The sequence below is a fragment of the Myxocyprinus asiaticus genome, chromosome 5 (genome assembly GCF_019703515.2).
Source record: "Myxocyprinus asiaticus isolate MX2 ecotype Aquarium Trade chromosome 5, UBuf_Myxa_2, whole genome shotgun sequence".
NCBI classification, from domain to species: Eukaryota; Metazoa; Chordata; class Actinopteri; order Cypriniformes; family Catostomidae; genus Myxocyprinus; species Myxocyprinus asiaticus.
The window spans coordinates 36,463,239-36,489,391 of NC_059348.1; the positions used below are offsets into that span (position 1 = coordinate 36,463,239).

At 37.7% G+C, this 26,153-nt stretch overlaps 1 protein-coding gene across 1 annotated transcript in view; it reads right to left on the reverse strand.

The window, feature by feature from the left end:
• Positions 1-3,016: 3,016 nt before the first annotated feature.
• Positions 3,017-26,153, reverse strand: part of eif2b3 (eukaryotic translation initiation factor 2B, subunit 3 gamma) — a 51,710-nt gene continuing 28,573 nt past the window's right edge. Inside the window, exons 6-12 of the mRNA XM_051699191.1 lie at positions 24,644-24,733; positions 18,845-18,978; positions 18,551-18,741; positions 18,332-18,394; positions 17,370-17,518; positions 11,534-11,637; positions 3,017-3,204 (exon numbers count right to left, since the gene is read on the reverse strand). Of these exons, the coding sequence (XP_051555151.1) occupies positions 3,152-3,204; positions 11,534-11,637; positions 17,370-17,518; positions 18,332-18,394; positions 18,551-18,741; positions 18,845-18,978; positions 24,644-24,733 (784 nt within the window). The 3' untranslated portion in view covers positions 3,017-3,151. The remainder of the gene's footprint in view (positions 3,205-11,533; positions 11,638-17,369; positions 17,519-18,331; positions 18,395-18,550; positions 18,742-18,844; positions 18,979-24,643; positions 24,734-26,153) is intronic.

Below are 26,153 nucleotides of genomic sequence, written 5' to 3' on the forward strand. Positions count from 1 at the left end.
ATCCATTTGGGAAAAATGCCTACACTATCATGGATCCTCTTCAAGCTTAATCAGCCAGAAATCCTGAACCAGACGAAGTTCAATTGAGAAAAGGGAGGACAAATGGAACAGTGACAATCTCATAAATACACATATTATTTTATGGATTTAGAGAGAGCGTGGTGGGGTGTTAGAGATGTCATTGTAAATTAATTCAATGCACCCAAATACAAAACTTGGGAAGCAAGGCTTTGAAGACAGAGGACATGCAATCATTCCACTGGTGACACTATATGACTTGAATTGGCCTTAAAAAATAATAAGTTGGAATAGCTATAAATCATGCTAAGAGTCAGAGCATCTTCCAGGCATTATCTGAGGCTCTGAATCAATTGTCAACAGGGAACTTAAGACCTGTAATTTAAGAGATGCAGAACTGCTGGAATGCTATAATTTGTTGACAGCAAAGGGAGAAGGCAGAGAGAAAAATCTTTAGGAAGTACTCCTTTTAGGCATTTTGTGAAAGGAGTATGTGAGGGAGAGGGAGAGAGAGAGAGAGAGAGGGAGAAAGAAAGAGAGAACGAGCGAAAAGACTGTTAGCAGTCAGTCTCTGACTGGGTGGTCCATTTCTTTCAGTCTTTTTGTGTACAAACAAACTTATCCCCATTGTGGTTATCTGTTCTTTTCAGCACCAGAGCATGCAGTCCCAGTCATGGTGGTCATGCAGAAGGGTGCTGGAATATCCACTGGTCAAACACCATGAACAAACTGCAAACTACAAAGACACATAATTCTATGAAATCATTTGCACACAACTTTAGTCAAAGCGCACACTATAGTGCATAATATATTGTAAAAGTCATCTATTGAGAATAAGTCGCACCATTTCCAAAGAGCATTCTGTCACATGACTTCCAAACATTACTTTGATGGAAATTTATACGATTCAATATGCATTTATGCAGTATACAAACACTGTTCTATAAATATGTCACATATAAAGGTGATGTGTCTAATTTCTGTGACACTATAAAGACATCTAATAGAATTGCAAATACACCGATCAGCCACAACATTAAAACCACCTGCCTAATATTGTGTAATCCCTCTTGTGCCGCCAAAACAGCGCCAACCCGCATCTCAGAATAGCATACTGAGATGCTATTCTTCTCACCACAATTGTACTGAGCGGTTATCTGAGTTATCATAGACTTTGTCAGTTCGAACCAGTCTGGCCATTCTCTGTTGACCTCTCTCATCAACAAGGTATTTCCGTGTTTTTGTTTTTAGCCCATTCGGAGTAAATTCTAGAGACTGGCACCAACAATCATGCCACAGTCCAAATCATTGAGATTAAATTTTTTCCCCCATTCTGATGGTTGATGTGAACATTAATTGAAGCTCCTGACCTGTAGCTGCACAATTTTATGCACTGCAGCCACACTATTGTCTGATTAGATAATCACATGAATGATTGTTGGTGCAGATAGGCTGGTTTGAGTATTTCTGTAACTGCTGATCTCCTGGGATTTTCACACACAACAATCTCTAGAATTTACTCAGAATTGTGCCAAAAACAAAAAACATCCAGTGAGGGGCAGTTCTGCAGAAGGAAACGCATTGTTGATGAAAGAGGTCAACAGAGAATGGCCAGACTGGTTCGAACTGACAAAGTCTCCGGTAACTCAGATAACCGCTCTGTACAAATGTGGTGAGAAGAATAGCATCTCAGAATGCTATTCTGAGATGCGTGTTGGCGCTGTTTTGGCAGCACGAAGGGGACCTACACAATATTAGTCAGGTAGTTTTATGTTGTGGCTAATCGGTATATAATGACTATATCAAACATATGGAAGCATAATGCGTGGCCTCTGTGACCTTCTGTATGTTTGGAAACTGACATTATTTTTTGCAATTCCTCTTATTACTATTAGTGTCTCACAAATTGCAGTTTGAATATTTTTCTAAAATGTGATGTGATACCACTGTGTTCTTCCAAAATAACCTGTTAGTAGCAAGATTCAGTGATGGTATCAGATGGCAACACAATGATTCATTGATATATACCATGGTACTTTTTGATAACTATAGTCATATACCATGCTACTTAAAGGAATAGTTCACCAAAAAATTAAAATTCTCTCATTATTCACTTACCCTGATGCCATTCCAGATGTGTATGACTGTCTTTCTTCAGCAGAACACAAATTAAGATTTTTAGAAAAATATTGAAGCTCTGTAAGTCCTTATAATGTAAGTAAATGGGTGCCATCAGGCTGCTGGCTATTTGATGGTCCAAAATGCATATTTAGGCAGCATAAAAGTAATCCACATGACTCCAGTTGATCAATTAATGTCTACTGAAGATAGGTTGGTGTAAGAAACAAATAGATAATTAAAACTTTATTAACTTAACATCAGTGACGTAAGCGCTATTGCGTGTTTACCTGAGAAGTCAGAAGCAAGCGCTTTGTATACAACAGAGGAATGAATGTCACATGAGAGTTAGTTAATTTCAAACAGCAATACAGCGCTGATCAGAAGCAAAGATTTAAACATTTTAATTATCGATTTGTTTCTTACACCAACTTATCAATTTGCTTCAGAAGACATAAACTGATCGACTGGAGTCATTACTGTGGAGTGGATTACTTTTATGCTGCCTAAATATGCATTTTGGACCGTCAAATAGCCAGCAGCCTGATGGCACCCGTTTACTTACATTATAAGGACCTACAGAGCTTCAACATTTTTCTAAAAATCTTAATTTGTGTTCTGCTGAAGAAAGTCATACATATCTGGGATGGTATAAGCGTAAGTGAATACTGAGAGAATTTTAATTTTGGGCGAACTATTCCTTTAAATGGTACTATAAGGTACCATGGTATTACCATTATGTTAATGTCCAAAAAAAAAAATGACATCACCATATTTCATTATTATATATATCAGGTAATATCATGGTACTTTTTTGTAAGGGACTGCACCCACCAAACTAGTGAAAAAGAAACAGAAATGAAGAAACAGAGTCTTGAGATAAATAAATCCACTTTTATTTGGACACATAAAAAATGGATCCTGTGCAAGGGGTATGCACATGGAAGTAGGTTCTTCCATCCCTGTTGGTCTGTACTTCATAGGGCCTGTGATCCAATCCATCTCCACCAGCATTCTAGATCTCCATGAGCTGGTCGGATCCAACAATGACATCATTGGTTCTTTCAGCTGTAAGGGGAGAGAACAAGATTCTGAGAAACGAGCTGTAAGGCATCTGTCGTGTCTCAAAGGAGATGAACTGTGTGTTCTGTAAAGATTCAAACATCTAAACACAGGCTTTATTCACAAGAGTTGTTTCAGCATCAGTGATTGTTCCACTGAATCAATGACAGGAAAACAAGTTTGAGCACACTTTTATAAAGTTTATCTGGACTGTATACCCTTGTGGGCCATTCCATCACATACTGACAAGCAAACAGTTTACAAATGTGTCAGGCTTATACACATTCAGCCAAGGAAAAGCTGATATCCTCTTGCAGAAATGCGGTTGTTCTAAACTAAACGTTTGAAAGCAAGATTAATGATCCATATAAATACATATTTTAGTGTAAAGGAATCTGCACAAAAGACTGTTTTTGTGTTCTGAGTTTGGGGAAAGGCAAATAGAGCGTGTTATGCCAGAGAGAGAGAGAGAGAGAGAGAGAGAGGGAGGAGGAACATGGATTGGGAAGGTTGGAAAAAGGGACTCTAAACTGTTTGAGGAAAGGTACATGTCAGCAGGCTCTGTAACACCTGCAAATCTATTGCACTTTACAACATAGTGCAAAGCGACAGTCCGGGTGGTCTTGGACAGACAACTCCATCTCCAGGGCCTGTGATGCTTTTAGCAGCCATTACCCAATACACTCATTCCCCCAAGGACAAAGATGCTGAGAACACAGGACCTTACAGAGAAAGTGTTCAGCTAGAGTTTATGAGATGACTATCACTCCTTTGTGGCCAACACATGCGAGCAGCCAGTAGTGGTAAACAGCTCACAAATAGAAGAGTAAGAGTGAATGAGACAGAGGAGAAAGAGTGTGTGTGTGTGTGTGTGTGTGTGATGTTTTCTACAAGACCACCATAGTGGAACAGCTATAAAGTCTACTCAGAGAAGTCTAATCACTCAGCAGCTGGTTGAGATGATTACCAGTGTAAAGATGTCAGATGTGACATACAAACTACAGGTATACACAGATACTTAGGCATGCACTGAAATAGAAATAGATATTTTGGCTGATACCAATATCTTATGATTATTTTATGTTATGGCGATAACCGACTTGATGTCCTATGGATAAACCTATACTGTTTTCTTAAGTGTTCAGGCTAAAGTTCATATCTAGAATTTTGGAAGGCTTCAAGTGAAATCAGGCATCAAAAAAAAATGTACGGTAGGAAAGACTGGAAATTGTTTGTGAGAGTCTCAAGGAGATTTGGGTCATTTTTTCAGGCCAAAAAATAAATAAAAAATAAATAAAATAAAATAATAATAATAATAATAATTTAAGATTGTATATATGTATGTATGTGTGTGTGTATATATATATATATATATATATATATATATATATATATATATATATATATATACATACACACACACACATATACATACACACACACACACATTTTAGAGCTGTCGATTTAACGCATTCATTTGGTGAGATTAATTATGGAAAAAATAACGCGTTAAAATAATTAACGCATTTAACGCACCCCGCCCCACACCTGTACGTCATCTTACATTGCATGCAGCTGCTTAGTGACAAGCATGATGCAAGGCGACGACCAAACGCTGCTTGGCCCTCTGAAGGGAAATTTTTAATTCAAAACGCATCCAGATGGAACCACTGATAAGACCAATGTCTGCAATAAGGAATTTGCATACCATCAAAGCAATTTTAGCCTGACATACCACCTGAACTCAAAGCATGTTTTAGTGAGCTCTTTTAGTTAGCACAACCCCAGCTGCTACAGCAAACATGCTCTGCCAAACCATACTGACCGAGGGCAGGCAGCACAGAATTAGTAAGTCTACATCGGAAAAACTAACGCATGCTATAGCTAAATGGATTGCTATAGACTGTAGGCCTGTTAATATGGTGGAAGACAAGGGGTTGATGGAAGCATTTCGAATTGTGTCCTCCGATACAAGCTACAAACCACCATCAAGAAGTACGGTAGTTTTGAAAATAAATCAGCTGTATGACACCGAAAAAGATCAAAAGAGGACGCATTGGCTCAAGCTAAATATGTTGCCCTGACCGGAGATCATTGGACCTCGGTCAGTAATCACAACTATCTAGGTGTTACTACACACTTCATCAACCGTGACTGGAACCTTCAGCCCTTTAATGGTACTGAAAACAGTCACACGGCACTATTCTGATGCATGTGCCGAACAGTTCTTAACAGTGGCTGAGGTGTGAGGCATTCTAGATAAGTTGACCACCATCGGAACAGACAGCACTCGAAACATGGTTGCTGCAGCGAGAAAACTTTCATTTGATCACATGCCCTGTGTCGCACAGGACCATCACTGTTAGTCTCTCTGACAGTGGGATTGTTGATGCATTGACAAAGTGTCGCAAAATTGTAGGACATTTTAAGCACAGTCCTGCTAATACAGAGGAACTACATCAGCAGCAAACAGCACTTGGACAACAGAGAGAGCAAATGATACAGGATGTTTCAACAAGGTGGAACTCATTGCTCGCAATGATCACACATCTCTTAAGGAACCAAGAGGCTGTTAAGGTTACTTTAATCCAGCAGAACCACAAATTAGTCATGCCGACCGCAGCTGAGTGGGACAAACTGCACAAGCTGCAGATCCTTCTTGGACCATGCAGGTAAGCCCGCAACACACACCCACCCCCCTCATTAGTATCACATGTCCTATTTTGTTTGCATGTTTCATTGTTTTTGATTCAATTTTAATTGTACAGTGTTACACAATATACTTTTGCTTTTAAAGTAGCTTCACAGATAAGTATGCCTTAATGTCTTTAAGCTCTTGAGGCTTTAAAAACTCTACAAAATATAAAACATTTTGAATCAATCTATATAAGTTGATGCTAAATAAATAAGCTTGCCTTGCCTAAATTAAATGTAAATTAAATAAACTGATGTCAGTTTAATGTGAGAGAACTTTATTGTTCATATTTAATTTATCTTCCACTGCAGGTATGTGAGTGAACTCCTTGGGGCTGAGGCTTGTCTCATGCTCTGTGGTCCTGCCTGCACTCTGCCATCTTTACCATATAATGAAGGTCTCTGGTGAGGATCCAGCCTATTTGGTAAGGTTCAAGACTGCCTTCAATAAGACCTTGCTGAACGGCAAGTTGACATGAACAATGAATGGCTGAAGTTGGCTTGAGCTCTTGACCCACGTTTTAAGGACTTAATGTGCCTACCAAGAGGAGAGAGAGAGAAAAGGTGTGGTCCAGCCTCGAGAAGATGCTAGAAGCAGCAGGACCCAGCACAGACACTCCACAACCCTGTGAAGAACATGAGCCAGCAAAGAAGAGGAAAATCTTCCTGGGTTCAGATTCAGAATCAGAGGAGGAAAATGGGCTTAGCAATGCTCTACATCGCTATAAAGCTGAGCCCAGTATTGCGATGGATGAGTGTCCTCTACAGTGGTGGTCAGCTCATGCAGGGGCCCATGTTAAACTGTCTTCCTTAGCTCGCAAATACCTGGCCACCCCTGCAACCTCTGTACCATGTAAAATACTATTCTCACTGGCAGGCAACATTGTCCAAAAGAAGAGGGCAGCTTTACACTCAGAAAATGTAAACAAGTTAGTTTGTCTTAGCAACTGGTTGAACAAGAATAACTGATGGCAGTTTAGCTGTGTTTCTGTTATGGCCATTGTAGGCTTATGTTACATAAAATAAAAATTTAAAAAATGTTATGGCCACATTGTAGCCTAAGTGATAGGCTTATGTTCAATAAAAAAACTAAAAAAAAAACTGTTATGGCCACATTGTAGCCAAAAAGTGACTATTGTAGCCTAAGTGATAGGCTTATGTTCAATAAAAAAAAAAATTTATGGCCACATTGTAGCCCAAAAGTTAGTGTAATAAATTCTATGTTGAATCAAATTAAATATATTTCTTTCTAAAGCTACTTTTTGTAATGTCTATTCAATGCTTGTCTCATCTAACACAATAATGACTTTAAATGATCTTTTGGGGGTAATTGGGTGTAATCGCGATTAATTAAATCAGCACATCATGTAATTAATCCGATTAAAAATTTTAATCGACTGACAGCCCTAATAAATATAAATATAAATATATATATATATATATATATATATATATATATATATATATATATATATATATATATATATATACACAAACACATTGCTGTGAAAAAAAAGGAAGTATGATTTGGAGTTAAAAAAAAAAAGTACTTATACTGGTGGCCAAAAGTTTGGAATAATGTACAGATTTTGCCCTTATGGAAAGAAATTGGTACTTTTATTCACCAAAGTGGCATTCAACTGATCACAATGTATAGTCAGGACATTAATAACATGAAAAATTACTATTACAATTTGAAAAATTAAACTACTTCAAAGAGTTCTCATCCCAAAAATCCTCCATGTGCAGCAATGACAGCTTTGCAGATCCTTGGCATTCTAGCTGCCAGTTTGTCCAATTTGTTTTTGTCCACTAAGGTGACATTTCACCCCACGCTTCCTTTAGCACTTGCTTACGCAGCTTACATTCTAGCTGATCCCACAAAAGCTCAATGGGGTTAAGATCCATAACACTCTTTTCCAATTATCTGTTGTCCAATGTCTGTTTCTTTGCCCACTCTAACATTTTCTTTTTGTTTTTCTGTTTCAAAAGTGGCTTTTTCTTTGCAATTCTTTCCATAAGGCCTGCACCACTGAGTCTTCTCGTTACTGATGTACACGAAACTGGTGTTGAGCAGGTAGAATTCAATGAAGCTGTCAGCTGAGGACATATATTTCTCAAACTAGAGACTCTGATGTACTAATCCTCTTGTTTAGTTGTACATCTGGGCCTTCCACATCTCTTTCTGTCCTTGTTATAGCCAGTTGTCCTTTGTCTTTGAAGACTGTAGTGTACACCTTTGTATGAAATCTTCAGTTTTTTTGGCAATTTCAAGCATTGTATAGCCTTCATTCCTCAAAACAATGATTGACTGATGAGTTTCTAGAGAAAGCTTTTTCTTTTTTGCCATATTTGACCTAATATTGACCTTAAGACATGCCAGTCTATTGCATACTGTGGCAACTCAAAAACAAACACAAAGACAATGTTAAGCTTCATTTAACGAACCAAATAGCTTTCAACTATGTTTGACATAATGGCAAGTGATTTTCTAGTACCAAATTAGCAATTTAGCATGATTACTCAGGGATAAGGTGTTGGAGTGATGGCTGCTGGAAATGGGGCCTGTATAGATTTGATCAAAAATTACTTTTTTCGGAGTCACGTGGTGCCATGCGACGTTCGGACGTGTGAACGGCGAGCACTGCGCACTTTGCTAGTTTTTAACACTTTTTGTGTCATAAACCAGTGAGATTCGATACACCCTGATTCTTAACTGTTCTAGGAAGACAATATGTCAAAGAATTCAAAATCATCAGGCTCTAGAGATATTAAAAGACACTTACGTGCTCAAGCTGAAGCCCCCAAGCAGCAGGTTGCAAGCCCAGGAGACAATTTGGACGGTGAAGTGAAGGAAATTCGACGTCAATTGATGAACGTGTCGGCAATGCTGGACGCCAGTTGGCGCTGTCATGCGCGGGGTTAATGTGCACGTTTTTATTTTTTCTGTTTGTTTGGTTCTGGGGGAAGTTCGGGGTTTGATTGTTACACTAATGTTGGAATGTAGTCGTTATAATTTTATTTTTGACACAATCTATTTTTTCTAATATTTCAAAAGTTAATATGAGCGGATTGTCTCTCTCCACCTGGAATGTGAATGGGTTGGGGCACCCCATAAAAAGAAGGAATGTTATTTATTTTCTTAAACGTAAGAAATATGATATAGTGTTTCTTCCAGAAATGCATCTTTCCCCACAGGAAGCTGAAAAATTTGGGAAGATATGGGGTGGACATGTTTTCTTTAGTGCTGGCTCAAGTAAGAGCAGGGGAGTCATTATATTGATAAGTAAGCATCTACAATTCAAATGTCTCAAACAGATTAAAGATAAATTAGGAAGAGTCATTATTGTTTTAGCACAAATTCAGGGGCAAAGGTTGATTTTGGCTAATATTTACGCACCTAAAGTTGATAAGGGCTTTTTTTATTGATTTTTTATTTATTTTTATTGGCACCCCTCATGATATAATATTGAGAGGAGACTTTAATTTTTTGATGGACTCAGTCCTTGATCATAGTGAAGCAAAAGTGTGTAAGCCCCCTAGAGCAACAGTGACGCTTCACAGGATGTGTAAAAATATTGGTCTTACAGATATTTGGAGACTTTTGAACCCATCTGGTATGGACTATACATTTTTTTTCATCAGTCCATAAGATTTGTTCTAGAATAGATTTCTTTTTTATTTTTTATATCTAAGTTCCTCATTTCATCGGTTGTTGATTGTTTAATTGGAAACATTTTAGTCGCAGATCACACACTGGTGAGTTTAGAGGTGTTGCCACATCAAAAAAAGAAATAATATAGTTGCTGCTTTAATGTATCCCTTTTGTAAAATCCTGAATTCCAACAAATTCTAAAGGCTAAAATCAATGTCCATATGGAGACCAACTGGTCCTCAGTATCCTCTGTGGGCATGGCTTGGGAGGCACTTAAGGCGGTTCTTGGGGGTCGGATCATACAGTATGCCTCATTCATCAAAAAATCCAAAGCACGAGAACTCATGGAGTTGGAAGGGAATATTAAAAGTGCTAAGGCAGAGCTGAAGTGCCGAATGTCGTCTGATGGCCTCAGAGAATTGACCCGATTGAAATACAGATATAATACTATTTTGTCATGGAAGGTGGAGTTTTGGCCATTCAGGGCAAGTCATATTTTGAGTCAGAGGACAAAGCAAGGAAGCTTTTGGCTAGATATATAAAGTGAAATCTGCTGGTGGTGAAATATTTACCTCAGCCAATGATATTAATAATGCTTTTAAAGAATTCTATCTTGATCTCTATAGCTCCACATCTTCGTCTACTGATGAAGATATTAGAAACTCTGTGGAACCATTAGAACTCCCTAAACTGACAAATGAGCAAAAATTATCTTGATTCTGAGATAACCTTGGATAACCTAAGGCGAGTCCTTAATTACGCTTGGCGAGGTAATTAAGGCCTTGCTTACATGTAAGGCTCCGGGGCCAGATGGCATGTAAATCTGTTGAGTGACAATATAAGTATCAGCCAATGTTAGAGAGTTTTTTTATATTATTATTATTACTGTATCTGCATCAGTGTTTTTAGGCCAATTATCTCTTAAGTTTTTTTTCTTCTCTGCCCCCCCATTTGCTTTAACGGCAACATTTGTAAGCAATATTCCTTAACCATAAGAGGTGTTCAGTGTCTCTATTTTCTAGCCCTGACCTCAAAAGGAACATCATGCTTTCCATTTCAGGAGGGTCAAGACATCAAAAACATGGAGCATCTCTGTACTTAAATGAACAGAAATTTCTCTCTTGAGTTAACGTTAAATTTGTGTGTCTACGTTTAAAAGAACAAGTGTCATCCCCAGGGCTACTGGAAGGAATTTATTGTAGTTATTATAAGCAACGCTTTTTAAATAATAGGTTACACTAACCTCTACTCTGTGTTTTTCTGGGATAACTTTGAATCGTGGTTTCTTGTTGCGCTTTAAGCAGTGAAGCCTGAGGGGGGTGTGTGTGTGTGTGTATGTGTGTGTACGTATGTGTGTGTCTGTTGGGGGAAGTACAGGGGGTCTATCTTGTAATTTGGGATTTCAGGGAGCACTTCAATAAGCCCAAACTTTTTTTTAGAGGTTATGGCCAACTAATCGAGTCCAGCTCAAGTGATGATGGAGAGGTTGGGGGTGGTGGAGACATAGAAATGTTGCAGGGGGGAGCTGGTGGTGGGGTTTGGTTGAGGCAGTAACACCCTGTTGTTCAGTCAATTAGACCGGGCAGTCCTGGACATCTTAGGGCCGCCTTAAGGCACTGTCATTGATGGAGAGGTTAGAGACCAGACGCAGACCACCCGGAATACAACAGCCTCAAGCCACACAAACAGAGACACACAAATAGACACACACACACAAACTTCACAGTGATCTAAGACTGCAAGGATTAAGCATATTAAAAAAATAAAGCTCAATTGTACACACAAGCTTAGGTTTTAATACGCTATTAAAACAGATTAAAACACACATAAGATCACACAAACGAAAAGGCAGACTTGGGTGTGAAAGCGCACACAAACACAAAAAGCTGGATTTAATATGCACACAACAGAACTGCAGAACTTTAGAGTGTGTGTATTTTGTATGTATATTGTAACACACAGTGCACCAGACCAAATCGTTCTTACCCTCTGGCTCGACGCTTTGGCCGCTCCCTACTAGACAGTACTTGATGTCAGCTCCACGTCCAATCACAGCATTGTTGCAGATCACGCTACCTAGAATGTTACACCTGGTGGAGGAGAGCAATCTTGGATGAGTGTGACAATAGTGTCAATAAACAATCACACACATTCTATTGACAGAGACCCTTTTATGCACTCTTTGTTTCCTAACTAAAGGGTTCCCACACTTTTTGACCAATGAATTTGCATGGCATTTACAAAGCCTTTTCCAGCTGTTTGGGAGACTGGATAATGTTTTTTTTAGTGCTGCAATAACTAATGAATTAAATTGATTTTCTCCTGCATATAACTTACACTTGCAGCTATTTTCTTTCATTTAATTTTTTTTAGGTTTTATATTAAAAAAAAAAAAAAAGTGTAATTGTTAGGAATTCAAAATCATGCGTGTATTTCCATTTCGCCAAACCATTTGTCTTTACCGCAAGCGAGTCTCCCTTAAACTTGAATGACCCAGCAAGTGTGTGTGCATCTGTGTCACTCAAATGAGCGCAACAGAGTAAGGGAGAGCAATCATTCTGATTAAACTATGCAGTATGATAAACATTTGTTGCTAGATATCAAATTACGGTTTAAATGTAATTGTAATTAAAACCTGACATATAATAAGAAAGCATATTTTATAAGAACAGTAACTGTATACAGAGTTCCTTATATTTATATAAAAAAAAAACTCATGTAACGGGTTATATGTTCAGAGGGAATGTGCGAGTTCCTGCATACAATGTAAAAAAAAATTAATTAGTCAATTTTATTAAAATATAGGAAATAAAATTAGGCTTTTTATGCGATTAATCTAAGAAATAATCAAAGATGAATTGATTATCAAAACAATCATTAGTTAGGGTTAGTTATTAGTTAGTTTTTATCATTTTAAGGAGATTGCTTTTAAAAAGAGCAATCTCTTGTGGATAAAATATTTTAGAGCTGAGCATAACAAGAAAAATATACATTTATGACAGAAATTTCCAAGACTTTTTCAAGATTTTATTAGTTGTTACTGGAAATCGATTTTAAAATCCCCTGATAATTCCAGGTTTTCAATGACTGTGGGAATCCTGTAACTAGTAATAAGTCAGCCAGGTTGATTAATCAGCTGATATTTGGCCACTTTGAGATTATCGGTATTAGCCGATAACCATTCCACACTCAAAAAAAATTAATAAATAAAAATAAAAATATATTTTTAGAATCATTATTGTTAGATTTCCTTAATCCTCCCATGTTCGTCCTACTCAAAAAAAATTATGCAACCAAGGGAACTTAAATTAACTGAGTTGATTCAACCAAAAAAGTGTCTTGTCAGCTTAATCCATTTGCGTTGGGACAACATGAATGTTTTTTGGTTGGTTAAACCAAACTGGGCAGAGGATTTCGAGTTCTCAGGATGGAATTGACAAGTAATAATAATAATAATTAATAATAATTTTCTTTATTTATCACATTATACATTTGCACATATACAGTGAAATTATTCTTTTTCACATATCCCAGCTAGGCTGGGGTCAGAGTGCAGGGTCAGCCATGATACGGCGCCCCTGGAGCAGATAGGGTCAAGGGCCTTGCTCAAGGGCCCAACAGTGGCATCTTGGCGGTGCTGGGGCTTGAACCTCCGACCTTCTGATCAGTAACCCAGAGCCTTAACCGCTGAGCCACCACTGTCCTAAGTCATTTTAAATGTTAAAATGAAGTGTTATTTTATGTGTCTTTGTGCAAGACGAATATAAAGGGGGAGACTTGTTAGTGTTTAATGTTTTGTTATGTTGAGATTCAGAAGAATTTCTGTTGTTGTAGTTTTGGGGGTTACCATCATGGTGAAGAGTGGAGTTTGAGTCCAAGTTGAGGACCAATACATTTGGAGTATTCTGCATATTGCTTTATCCATTGAGCAATTGCTGTGCTAACCATATCTTAATGAAACAGTTGCACTAAGTAGTGCTTCCCACCAGCATGTATTTAGCATTCTAACATTTACAGTCACTAGGTAGCATCTCACTAAAAGAGTGTGAGTTATTTTGACATGTAAAATTGTGTTGGGTTTACTTTATTCAGTTAGGTTCCCTCTACTTGAACTATTTAAATTAAAATTACATGGTCATTTTAATTTAAGAAAACTAATTTCAAACATGTGGAACCACTGTCCGTGATGGAATCAAGTTCTACCAAATAGTAATTGTTTTGAGTGTTTGCATGGTCAATTAACAGAAGGGTTAGTTCAGCCTTGTGTCAGATCCAAAATCTACAGACAGTCTTATCTATGGATAATGCACATTTTGCGTTTGTTTTCAATTTTTATTTTTATTTTTTATTTGAGTGAATTTTAAGAAAATATTGTGAAATAAATTGAATTTCTGCAATTTTTCATTTTTGGCCATTATACTTTGAAGATTTTAGGATTGGCCATTGGAAAACCCTGATCAGTCGGCCAAAGCATTCTACTGAGTCCTAACCAAACCATTCTACCCTTAACACTTAAGATATAATGCAATAAATAACATCTACATTTACATAATACAGGAAGTGAATCAGTAATCATTGGCAATGCTTATTTGCAACAATACTTTTCTTTGAAAAACCTCAGTTTATGTCTGGAGTTTTTTGCACTCAGTAATGCATTTCCGAGCAAAATAAAGGGCTGATATTTGTGTATCTGAGTTGTAGACAGCTGTGTGCTGTGGAGCCCAGCTTTGAACTGTGTGCTCTTGGACGAATACACACTTCCATGAACACACACATCCCTGTGCTGCTGTCTGTTTACACCATCCAAAGAATAATATTTTCCTGGGATCGCTTTGGCACCATAAAACTTTATTTGCATGGTTTTATGTTTACTTGGATTGCCTGTGCCAACTCTTAACTTTTTCTGCCCTCTCTTGCGGTGAAACATATTTACCATGAGTGTTCTGCTTTCATGTCTTTTTGCTAATTGCACAGCAGAGGGTCTTGTCCTTTCCTCACCCGACCCTCTTACACCCTCCCTCCTTCCCCCACAACATTCCTTCGGATCCCCCCCACCACCTCCATCTCAAATCTGAAACCTGATATCTCAGCGCTTTCAACAGGCTTGTTTTATTTTCCTTTAGGCACCATTAGCATATATATTAAAAACAACATCAGCATCTGACGTACAGCATCGAACACCAGGCTGCTAGGAGAGTGCGTTCTAGGGCTGCTTTCAAAGTGTGTTCTGCGGTTTAATGTCCGGATGTCATAGGACCTACAGGAAGTGTTATTTCACACTTTCCCTGGCTGTACCTGCCATATAGGGAACCACAATTTATAACGACCACAACGTCTTATTAAACGCACTCCAAGATTTTTAGCTCACGGAACAGGGACAGCGGACAGGTCCTCCTGTCTTTCAGATCAAGGCGCGTCAGACAGCAAGGCCGTGTAATAGCTGACAGAGGCTGGTTTCTATTGGCAGCTACACAGGGTGCTCTATTCAGGTGCACGGGTGTGTACAAGCCCGAGAGAGCGAGAGAGTGTGAGATTGGAAGAAAGTGAGAGAGTGGGCCAGACAGAGGGGGTATATGGGAGATTACAAGGATTGGAGTTTTAAACAGAGAGACCACCAAAGATGCAGTGCTGAAATACCACTAATTACTGACACTATGCTCCTCCTCACTGTGACCTCCCCCCCCACAAACCACCATAATAACCCCCCAACCCCGAACCTCCTGAATTTTGTAAACAACTACTCCTACATGCAAACAAAAGGCAGAAAAATGCAAGTGGCGCTTTTAAATGCCAGGGATTTTCTAATCCGCTCTTACATTTTTTATGTTTTGAAAGAGTAGCGGTTCCTTTCTTCTCTTCCTCTATCATTTCTTTCACTCTTTCTTTCATGCACGGACTAATTCGAAAATGAGGGTCCCCATGCTGGCTCAGGGCTTGGTTTCTTAAGGGAAGAACTGGTTTAGAGCAAAGCTCTTCCCTTCGAACTCAACATAACAGTCTTTTTCCTACCATCCCTCGCTGAACTGATACAATTCATGTTATACTCTATGTTCTCAATGGCAAGCAAGATAGCCATTAACTCAAATCAGCTTACATGTAAACTGTTTTGGATAAAGGGGGTGAAAAAATACATTGTTCATTCAACAGTGTGTGATCTCAGAAAAGAACCATCCAAATAAAACTCTCGAATGAGTTCGGCGAAATTGAGCAAGATGTGAATGAGGAAGCGTCTTTTAGTCATGCATGTAACACGAAGTGAGACACTTGTTTCTTTGGGAATCAGTACATCTACATTCATCACTTTTCTGTTAACTTGTTGTACTGGGGGCCTGTTCAGGGTCAGTGAACACCTTTAATGGTTTGACAACGCAAGTTTCTGTTTTTTCTCAACACAACAAAAAGCAGCAGTGGCCACCCCCAGACACGCCGCCTACAGGCAGAAGTGGCCAGTCCACAGCACTGTCTGCACATCATGTCTAATTGAAGCGTACTTTTAACCTAACAGACAATATCTGATCTTTGGTCTTTACATGCTAAAAATCAGATCCAGACCACTAAATACCTAGAGACAGTCAACATGTCATTCTTGTCAGCATCTTGGACTGGGGGTGTTTCAGGACAACAGAAGATATGCATGAATTTGCAGATGTTTTAATGACATATGGGTAGTTGACATGAAATACTTACGGGAAGTTGACATTCTGCACCTCATCTAAAACTATTTTATACATAATTTTGGTAATTCTTTTGTAATTATAATGCATGTGGTTTTTACGGGCACATTAATTGAGGCGGTAACACTTTACAATAAGGTTGTATTACCTCCATTAGTTAACATGAACAATATTAACATTATAACATTAGTTAAAATGAACAATACTTTTACAGCATTGGATAATGTTAATTTCAACATATAATACACATTTTAAAATGAAACGCTGTATACATTAACATTAGTTAATGCATTATGAACTAACATGAATTAAAATCTAAAAAATATATTTTCATAAATTAACATTAATCAAGATTAATAAATGCTGTAAACGTGTTGTCCACTGTAAGGATATTTAATGATACCTAATGCATTTAATAATTTAAATAAATAAAGCCTTATTTTAAAGTTACCATTGAGACTTCACACCGTTGCACCATTTAAAATTAACTAGTGAAGGCAAAAAGTGTTTAAAAATTGGTAAATACTTGTAACCAGTTAAAGGATGTAAGACATACACTTTCCCTTAAATATTCATATACTGTACATTTTAGCCTAAAATCTTGAAATTGATAAACAAATATATGGACATGTTATGCATCACTTTCCCATATACAAATTATATTTTACTTTACCTGAATGTCTAATCAAACCAGTCTACCAATCCCTGAGGGATTTAATTTAATTTAAACTGATAGCAGTACACATTTCAGAGTAATTAATGTGATATGTGAGAAGTTATGTTATGTATTATGTTAAAGATTTCACACATAACAGTTTTTGTTATTTTAGGTGGTTGTGCCATCGAATGTTTTGGACTAAGTAGGTTCACTACTAAATTAACACAATTTTTCAGATGTCTGACAGTAGATTAGCCTTTTTCAGTAACAAGCTATTTATTTCAACAAGTACCTTGACAAAACACTACATTGCTGTATTTTATGTCCCATTGTACTGCAGTCTCAGCCTTTTATCACAAGAAAGCAGAGATAATGATCAAACATGCTCTCCTACAACATCCTCTCTCTCAAGATGTATCTTGTAAGTAGACTAGTTTGGGCACTGTTGCTGTCATAAGCAGTCAGAATGAACTTGGGTGAGATCACCTACCCTTCTTCAATAGTCACACCGTTCATGATGATGGAGTTGGTTATCTTGACCTTCTCCTTGATTGTAGTTGATGCGCCGATTGTCGAACGCTTGATTGACGTCTTGTCTGATATCTGACAAGATGGCCCAATAATGCTGTCACTTCCAACCTAAATAAGAGAGAGGGCACCATTTTACAGATGCAGTCATTTATTCAAACAGCATACTGGATTTATTTACCATACCAATTACCATATCATGTGTATTCTTTAATATATTTGTATTTTTAAGCACACAAAAGAACAGTGTCAGTAATAACCTTTTCTAATAAGGAGAAATATTTGCCACCACGATTTGATATTAAGGGGAATTTCTGTAACTTTTGGTGGCTCTTTCAGCCCAATATCGTTTCATTGATATGTCTTAAGCCCTAAGTATACTTTGGCTTTGACGCAAACGCTTATCCATATCCGTAAAGTCGAACGCCAGTATACTTCATTTAACTGTGGCGGTTGACGCATGCACGCTATGACTGCTTTTTTTACATTTAGCTTTTTAACATTTAACAGGCGGTTGACACATGCACGCTTTGACTGCTTTGAAATACTGGACTATTTCTCTTTAGGAGTTTAGACCCATAAAGATGTCTTTATATTCCTTCACACTCGATTCCTTCACAAATGCAAGTATGTCCTGACATCCTCACACACACGATCTTGATGTGCATATCCGCTGTTGTTGTTTCTACCTTTGTCTCCTGATGTTTAGTGGCGATTACGTCTTCTAGTGCTTCTTCGTGACAGCAGCGGCTCAACTAATTAGGGCAAATAATTCCAGTCGCATGTGCATTCTGTGCATTCATAGTATGCACGGTAAGAACAATCTGGCTGCATGCATTCAGTGCTCAATCTCTCTGCTGATGATGATGAAATTTGCATCGCACGTCCTGTATGCAAGGTATACTTTGGGCTTAAAGGACTCACCAAGGAGAGTTCTGAGACCACAGCTGTCGGATGGATTGGAGGGTCCTCAAACATCTTGGGAACCTGCGGGACAGTAGAAAACAACAAATTCAATGCAATCAATATAGCTCAAACAACAGATTTGACGGTTGTCAGAGACAACCCTTTTAACAGTGCAAATAAAACCAAGCATGTTCTAGCCTCTGCACTTATAACAACTGTTCTATCATTTGGTCTCACCACACGGTTGGCCTCTATATAAGCGGCAAGCGTGTTAACACGGTAACACATGCCCTCCTCCATGATGTGAACGTAGCAGCGTAGCTTTCCGCCATGATAGGCCTCGCTCATGTCTCCACGGTGATCGTTCCAACATGACCTCTCTCGGGCAAGCTGCAGCAGGGCCTCGTCTTTATTACAGTTCAAGAGCTCTGTGAACACGTCCATAAGTTTATGAAAGGTCAATGGTTATTATGTAAGCATAGCATTCTTTTAACGGTTGACAAATGTTAATCAATACAAGAGGAATTTTACCCAAATTAGCGTGAACATCCTGTTTTTTCTGAATCTTTTCGGAATCATCTGTAGGATTTGGGGAATTGGTGGACATTGAGAATTGTTTACGTACCAAAAAAGGCACCAATTCTCCCCTGATTGAATTGACAGACCTGTAAATGTAAGCATATTGAAAAAAATATATATTTTGTTAGAAAACTATTAATCTGAATTTAACATAAGATTGTATTTAAAGTCAACATGAAAAAGTGTTCCAAAACCACAAGGAAAATCTCTCATGTCTAAGGAAACGGTGGTAGCAACCCATTTTACTTCCATAATCAGACATATTTCCAACTCAGACAAAAATATCTGTTATCTGACAATGCAGCCCATTAATAAAAGAGACTATATCATTTACTGTAGCAGTATTCAAACGAAACACTTTCTTTCATTTATAACACACCATTTATACAAAAATGAAGGGCGGACTTGATTTTATCCATCGGGAATTGATTGGATACTAAATAAAAAGTAAATGGTCAATTTTTATTTCATAGAGATGATTTATAGTTAAAAAGTACTTAAATATTGATCTTTTTCACACAAAAAGCCATCGTATCCCATTTAACCAATGGAGTTATATGGATGACGTTTATGCTGACTGTCTGTGATTTTTGGAGATGCACAGGTCTGATGCACATTTTTCTGTTTTTCTTCAAAAGTGTTCTGCTGAAGATAGAAAGTCATACACACCTGGGGTGGCAAGAGGGTGAGAAAATTTTAATTTTGGGGTGAATTATCTCTTTAAGGCTCCAAATTTTATTCAATAACAGCAATGTTTAAGTTTAGACCTCTCAGTGTAGGCAAAAACCAAAAAAACCTGAGAGTTTGAAACCTTAAACTCCTGAGTAAAATGTGGAGAAATAATATCAGTATGCAGACATCTATTATTTTTTATTAGATTTTTTTTTTTTAAGATTGCTGCACCGTGTCCTGTTTTTAAGTTGGGTTGGATGTGCAGACTTTTTCTATAATTACTCGCATCTCTAAGATGCGTTTTTGGCATTCCGTCTGATCCGTCTGCGGTTATGTGTGGATTTAAGAGGAAATAACCGTCCAATCGAAAAATGGAATTACCTACACATGCACAAGAACCTCACTGAACTTCTTTAGTATGCCTGAGATCCGCATGCTGACACAGATGAGAAGCACAAACATCAGGTATTCCACTAAAATAACTCAGAATTCTGCTTTAAATATCTTGTTTGTATTCATATTAAATAAAAGTATAATAATGAGAAACGGTGCACTGGTTTATAGCGCTTTTTTTAATTTATTTTTTTACTTTCTATGCTTTATTATCATACAGTTAAACACTGATGAGATGATTGAATTCATGACAGAATACATCAGAGATTCTCCCCTTGAAATCCGAACACAAGTGGTCAAAAGAGAGGACCAGGTCTACTTGTGACTGGATCAGCCAAAACGCATCTTCATTACCTGCTGTAAAAGTTGGGGATTGAACGGTCCTGTATTTGATACACCCAGTCGTGTAGTGTGCGCACCAACATGATCAAAAACAAAAGACTGTGAGTCGTTAAGTGACTGAGTCGTTAGCTTTAGTCATTTACTCTAAATATTACCACACAGAGTATCAAGTGTTACATACGCACTGTCAGGAAAAAAAAGACATGGCCTCTCATAATGGTACAGGTCAATGTGGGTTTCTTCCAATGTACAATGCCCTCAAAAAATAAAATAAAACAGAAAACAGAAAAAAATAAACAAAACACAAATAAAGAATTTAATGTTGTTTTTATTTAATTTATGGATTCCTAAAAGGTTAAAACTGTTGAATTATGGTTTGAAAACATGTAAGCTTGAGGAATCAATAAGCTTGAGAAATTCAGAATCTATGCCACATCCTTAAATCAGCCTCTCTCTCCCTATTTTCTTTTAGGCAAGATTAGAATTTCCATCTGAATGCCGAGAGAGAAACAACAGTTACTATGTCCATTTTCTCCTTCAGTACTCTATGGCACTGCAGGCTCAAGGCAACAGAGAGAGAGAGAGAGAGAGAGAGAGAGAGAAAGAGAGAGACGGAGGGAGAGAGATATGGAGGGAGGGAGGGATGGAGAAAAAAGAATCTGAACGAGAGAGAGAAGGCCGCATAAAAAAGTCAAACTACTTTGATGACAGAAAGTGGGGAGAGGGAGAGGAGGTGGTTTTGGGGGTAGATTAGATGAAATGATATTTATATCAGGGGGAGAGCAAATTAAAATGTCAAAGCGGAGAGAAGCCGCTTGGTTTTCTGAAGTCTGTGAGAGGGAGAGGACCTAAGAGACGCCATGCATGGCACCACTTTACAGCGGGCTGCCCGGCCTCACAATGTCAGTTACAGGCGCACAAAGGGGACTGGAGGGGCAGGGGAAGAGAGGGCTATTGGAGAGCATGAATGGAGGGCTGAGGGAGGAATGAAGGGGTGGACTGTAGAGGACACAGGGCGACTGCAGGGTTAGAGACGCTGCCGTTCGAGGGAAAGACTAGATGGAGTGAAAACTTTGTGAAAATGGTGCTGAAAAGGTGCTTGCAATGAAGCGCTGAGAGCATTTTTTTGTTTTTCCATTAAGGCGTAAATATAAAAATTATATAGTGTGATTTTCAAATACTAACAATCTGATTTCGGGCTGAAGAAAATTCCTTTAAGACAGCACGAAATCCAAATTGATCCTATTAACTTTCTTAAAGCAGATGTGTAATTTTTTCAGCTTCATATGCAAAGTCAACTAAGTAAACCATTTGTAGGTTGATTTCATTAAAGTGTAAAACTATGGCTGTCATGCTTTTAAAAAATTCCTCTGTTTGTTTGAGCATCTAGTCCAGCACAGCAACATTGCCTACTTTTACATAGGTGGGGGGGTTCTGGAATCTATTTATGAAATTCCGTTTGGTGACGCTAGTGGCACAGAAATTACATACATCAGCTTAAGTAAATGTCCCTGGTTTTTCTGCATGAACTATCAGTGTGCATTACTTTAAAGAAAAAAGTTTGTGTTAGAAAAATGTCATCAAAATGCATCACCTTTCTCCTCTGATTCAGTTTGTAAAAAAAAAAAAGAAAAAAAGAAAATGGAGAACAGGATGAAGATAAGTCAGACTCAAGTTTGGGTTCCAATGAGCACACACAATACTCACTGTGCCACAGTTTTCTTTCTGCTAATGAATCCAGTGGTGTGAGAGGCAAAACATATTCACCAATAATATCAAAGCCTAATTTTCACAATCAAATCATGACATCAAACATCTAAAATCATAAAACATAAGTTATTTCCCACAATTTGTTTTCACTTACAAAAAAAAATATATATTTTATAGTACAGAAGTTAAATGCATTGCGAATGTCCTTTCATTATGTCTTTAAGGAGGGTAAATCGACATAAAACTCATTTAATTAAGCAGCATCATCAGGGGAAAAACATTTATAATGACCACCCTGATACTCTTATCACCCTAATATTAATTAATCATTTCACTAATCTTAAAAAATTACAACCTAGTTAAAGGCATAGAAAGACTCAGTGTCAGATAAGATTAGGGTTAACATTCACCTGCTAACTCCGACCCCTAATTCACAGGAGGTGCAGACAAGCATTATGCTTTCAGGTGGCACATTGTAAAACAATTTAACACCTCCAAGGAAGGTCCGTGTACGTGGAAGGTTCATTTGTTTTTCATTTTGAAATTAAAAAACAAAAGATCAATTATGCTTTGAATTTTGGTCATTCAATTCAAAAGAAATAGACGAAAAACTAAAAACGGCTTGCTTTTTTGATAATTTGTTTTGTTGAAAAAAATAAAAAAGCAAGAAATTAGCAGTCCGTGTACTTTTGCATCCATTCTTTTTGCTTTTTTTAACCCAAAAATGAAAAATTAAAAATTTGTTTTTTTCTTTATTGGTTTTAACACTGATAAATAAAATAAGCAGACACAAACTCATTTCCTGTTGACCATTTCGTTTTCTATTTAAAAAGGAATAAACGAGATTGCGGGGAAGGCTCAATTTTTGTTTTCCTTCAATGTTTAAAATTTTTATTTACGCCTTGAATATTTGATATGCACATGTGAGCGGCACTGAAATGCCCCTTTCATCTGACTGGTCAACTTGCCCCATCTTCCGTATCCTTCTGCCTTCAGCTAGAATTAGAGTTGGGATCGCTCTGCAAATTTGTCTAAATTTTCATTAAATATTGTCCCGAACCACCACTAACCTTAAACTATGCATGCCATATGTATTAGAATCTTGCTGCTTGGCACGTGTTGTTGCGAGGTGCCTCTAATGGACGACGCGTGAGTGATCGCAAGCCACATCACTTGGCCATATGCTGACTGGGAGTTGGTCTATTATATATTATTTTTATTTTTAATAATATAATATAATATTCTCTACTAAAATGCATGCATACTAACAGCCACACAAACACACTAATACATAAATATACAAACTCACTGTAAAATTCCACGTATTTATTCTATGATGACTGTTCAAAATGGCAGTAGTAGCTAAGTCCTAACAAAAACACCATAATTACACGACTCAAGCTCATCTCCTTTGATGTTTTGAGTCAGCGACTGGCCTGTGACAAGAAGCCTTAGATCTCACGACGAATGGTCCTGTTGTGTGTGCACTCCTGCGACATGTTGAGTCTAGTCCCAGAAGCTATGACAGTTTTGAAAACAGCTTGAAATCTAGACATCTTGTCATCAGGTGTGAACACTGTCCCGACTAGTGAGAGACCAAAACCAATTAAATATAGAGAGAGCGCAAGAGAAGGGCAAGGCATTAGGAAGCAGAAGACAAAAAATAATTAGAAAATAAAATAAAGTTTCACCCACATATCCCTACCTACTGTATTTATTATTTTCAGCTGTTTTTATTATTTTGTTCCTTTGCAAATTAGCGCAAATAAGCATAAAAACAGGTGTGAGACGTTCTTTCATGTTTGTTGAAAAAGGAGAGCAAGGTATTGTGTAACAGGAGACAAAAATAATTAGAAAATAAAATAAAACATCACCCACATCTCCCTACTCGCTGTTTTAATTTATTTTCAGCTGCTTTTTATATATATATATATATATATATATGGTGCTAATAAGCACAAAAACGGGAGCGCGAGCCATTCTTTCATGTTTGTTGACATGTCATCAAGAATAAACTGCGCAAGTTTGTGAATGAATTTCGTTATCTTAATTTAAGATGCATTTGGGGCAATCCGTTGAAACAGGGCGACACTAAAGGCAGCCATAACAGCCGATTTTTCGAAGGTAATGTGTACGATTGGAAAATTGAAAAGCAAATGCATATACATGCACAATAGGGACACAGATATAAGTAGCATGCACACTAGAAGCTCAGTTACAGTTACTTCTCTAAACTATTCTGCTCTAAACGTCAAAAACTTTGTGCCAGTTTTTAGCACTTCCTCGTGTTTTACTTTTTTGCACTTTATAATCATTCTGTAATACACAGACGTAATGACTGATGTATTTTGAAATCCGAACACAAGTGGTCAAAAGAGACGATCAGGTGTAAAGGTGATGTGTCTCGCTTGTAAAATTGTGGTCGGATCACCCAAACGCATCGTAATACCAGTGTACACATGGCCACGGTCAGGGACGAATGGTCGTGTGGTTGAGACACTACAGTCCTGTATTGTGCGCACCAGCATGACGAAAATCAAGACTGTGAGTCGCAGAGCGCCGGCGGCAAGTCGTGTAGTGATAGACATAAAGAGAGTTGTGAAATTATTGTTGCATTGGGAAATGCCAACTTACTTGTTGTTTACTAAGAAATCAACCACAGATCTCTTCAGGCAGTACAGGTGGGCATCCAGCAGGCCTGTTTTGATGAGCATTCTGGGATGTCTGAAAGAGTGACACAAAAAATAGCATAAGCAAATGGCAAAGAACCAGGGAGCAGTGAATACTTGATGGCAAAACAAAGTAAAAACATATCAGCTTTGACAAAAAACAAAAAAAAAACAAAAAAAACATTGTAACCTGCACCCTGCTACCCAGGTTTCCTCAGATGTTATATAATTAGACTATATAGCTTGCCTTTAAGTTCCATGAAGCCTTTTATTTTCCTGTCTCACTCCCACTCTAATTGGTCTCTTTGAGGCACTGTAAGAGAGCTATAATGTCCCCCAAAATAAAAATAAGTGAAACACTTGAGGTGACATGAAAGGAATGTGGTTGCTTATGCATTATATAGTCTTCAATTAGAGTTAAAATTTAAGTTGAAGAAAAAATTGCCAACTCATTCATTTTTTTTACATCACAAATGTTTATATAACAGCTGCCATGGCAACCCATTCCGTATTATAGTTGCTGCCACAGCTCGCAGGTAATGAGATGTCAGGAGCGCCATCAGACCGCCCAGAAGGTCTTATAGCCTGCCATTGACATGAAAATGATCCTGAAGCCCCTACACAGTGCTAAGAGAGCACCACAAAATGGCTGTCCTGGGGCCAGAGCGATTCACGTGTAGAAAGAGTCCAGTGCATCGTGACGGACAAGACGAAGTGTTACTGAATGCAAAGCAGAGTAGACAGCAATGCGAGTTAAGCTGTCAAAGGGAAGTGAGGACTTCCAGTCACATCCACACGCAAACCACAGTGTCTGAAGTCTTGAGTCTTTACTGCAAGTTTATTGGGTCAATGTTTTTGCAGAATGACCTCAATTTAAGATGATGCGAAGTCCATCAATGGCACTGCAAAGTATCTGCGGTGAGGTTCAAAAGTCTATGTTGAAAATCTGGGATTCAATATTCAATTTAAACCTGGAAATAAACAAACTTTTTAGGATTTTGGAAAATAATTAGCACTACTTCAAGGTCATTAATCAAGTCAGCGTATTTGTGACATTGACCATGGTAACACCTTGGTAACTTGACCATTGTAAATCCTTTGTGCGTTGACTCACAAGTGCATTTTGTAAGTTTGTGAGTTTCTTCCTTCCAATGAAGCACATAAAATGCTTTTGGTCATTAAGTCAATGCCAGCTCGAGTGCATGCTGTCAATTAAGGGTTAGTTTATCCAAAAATAGCTGTTTTAAAAACAAAGTTTATTTTTGCAATTCCATTTGGTGGTGCAGAAATTACATAAGTAATCAAATGCTTAAATTTAGTAAATTCATTGACAAAATTCTCAATCTCAAATAAGGTTTAGAATGTACTACCATTTAATTATACATTTAAACCAACATCATCTCATATTTTATGCAATACTATGTATAACTAGGCCTACAATTGCATATTAAGTACTTCATCAGATGTTATAAATA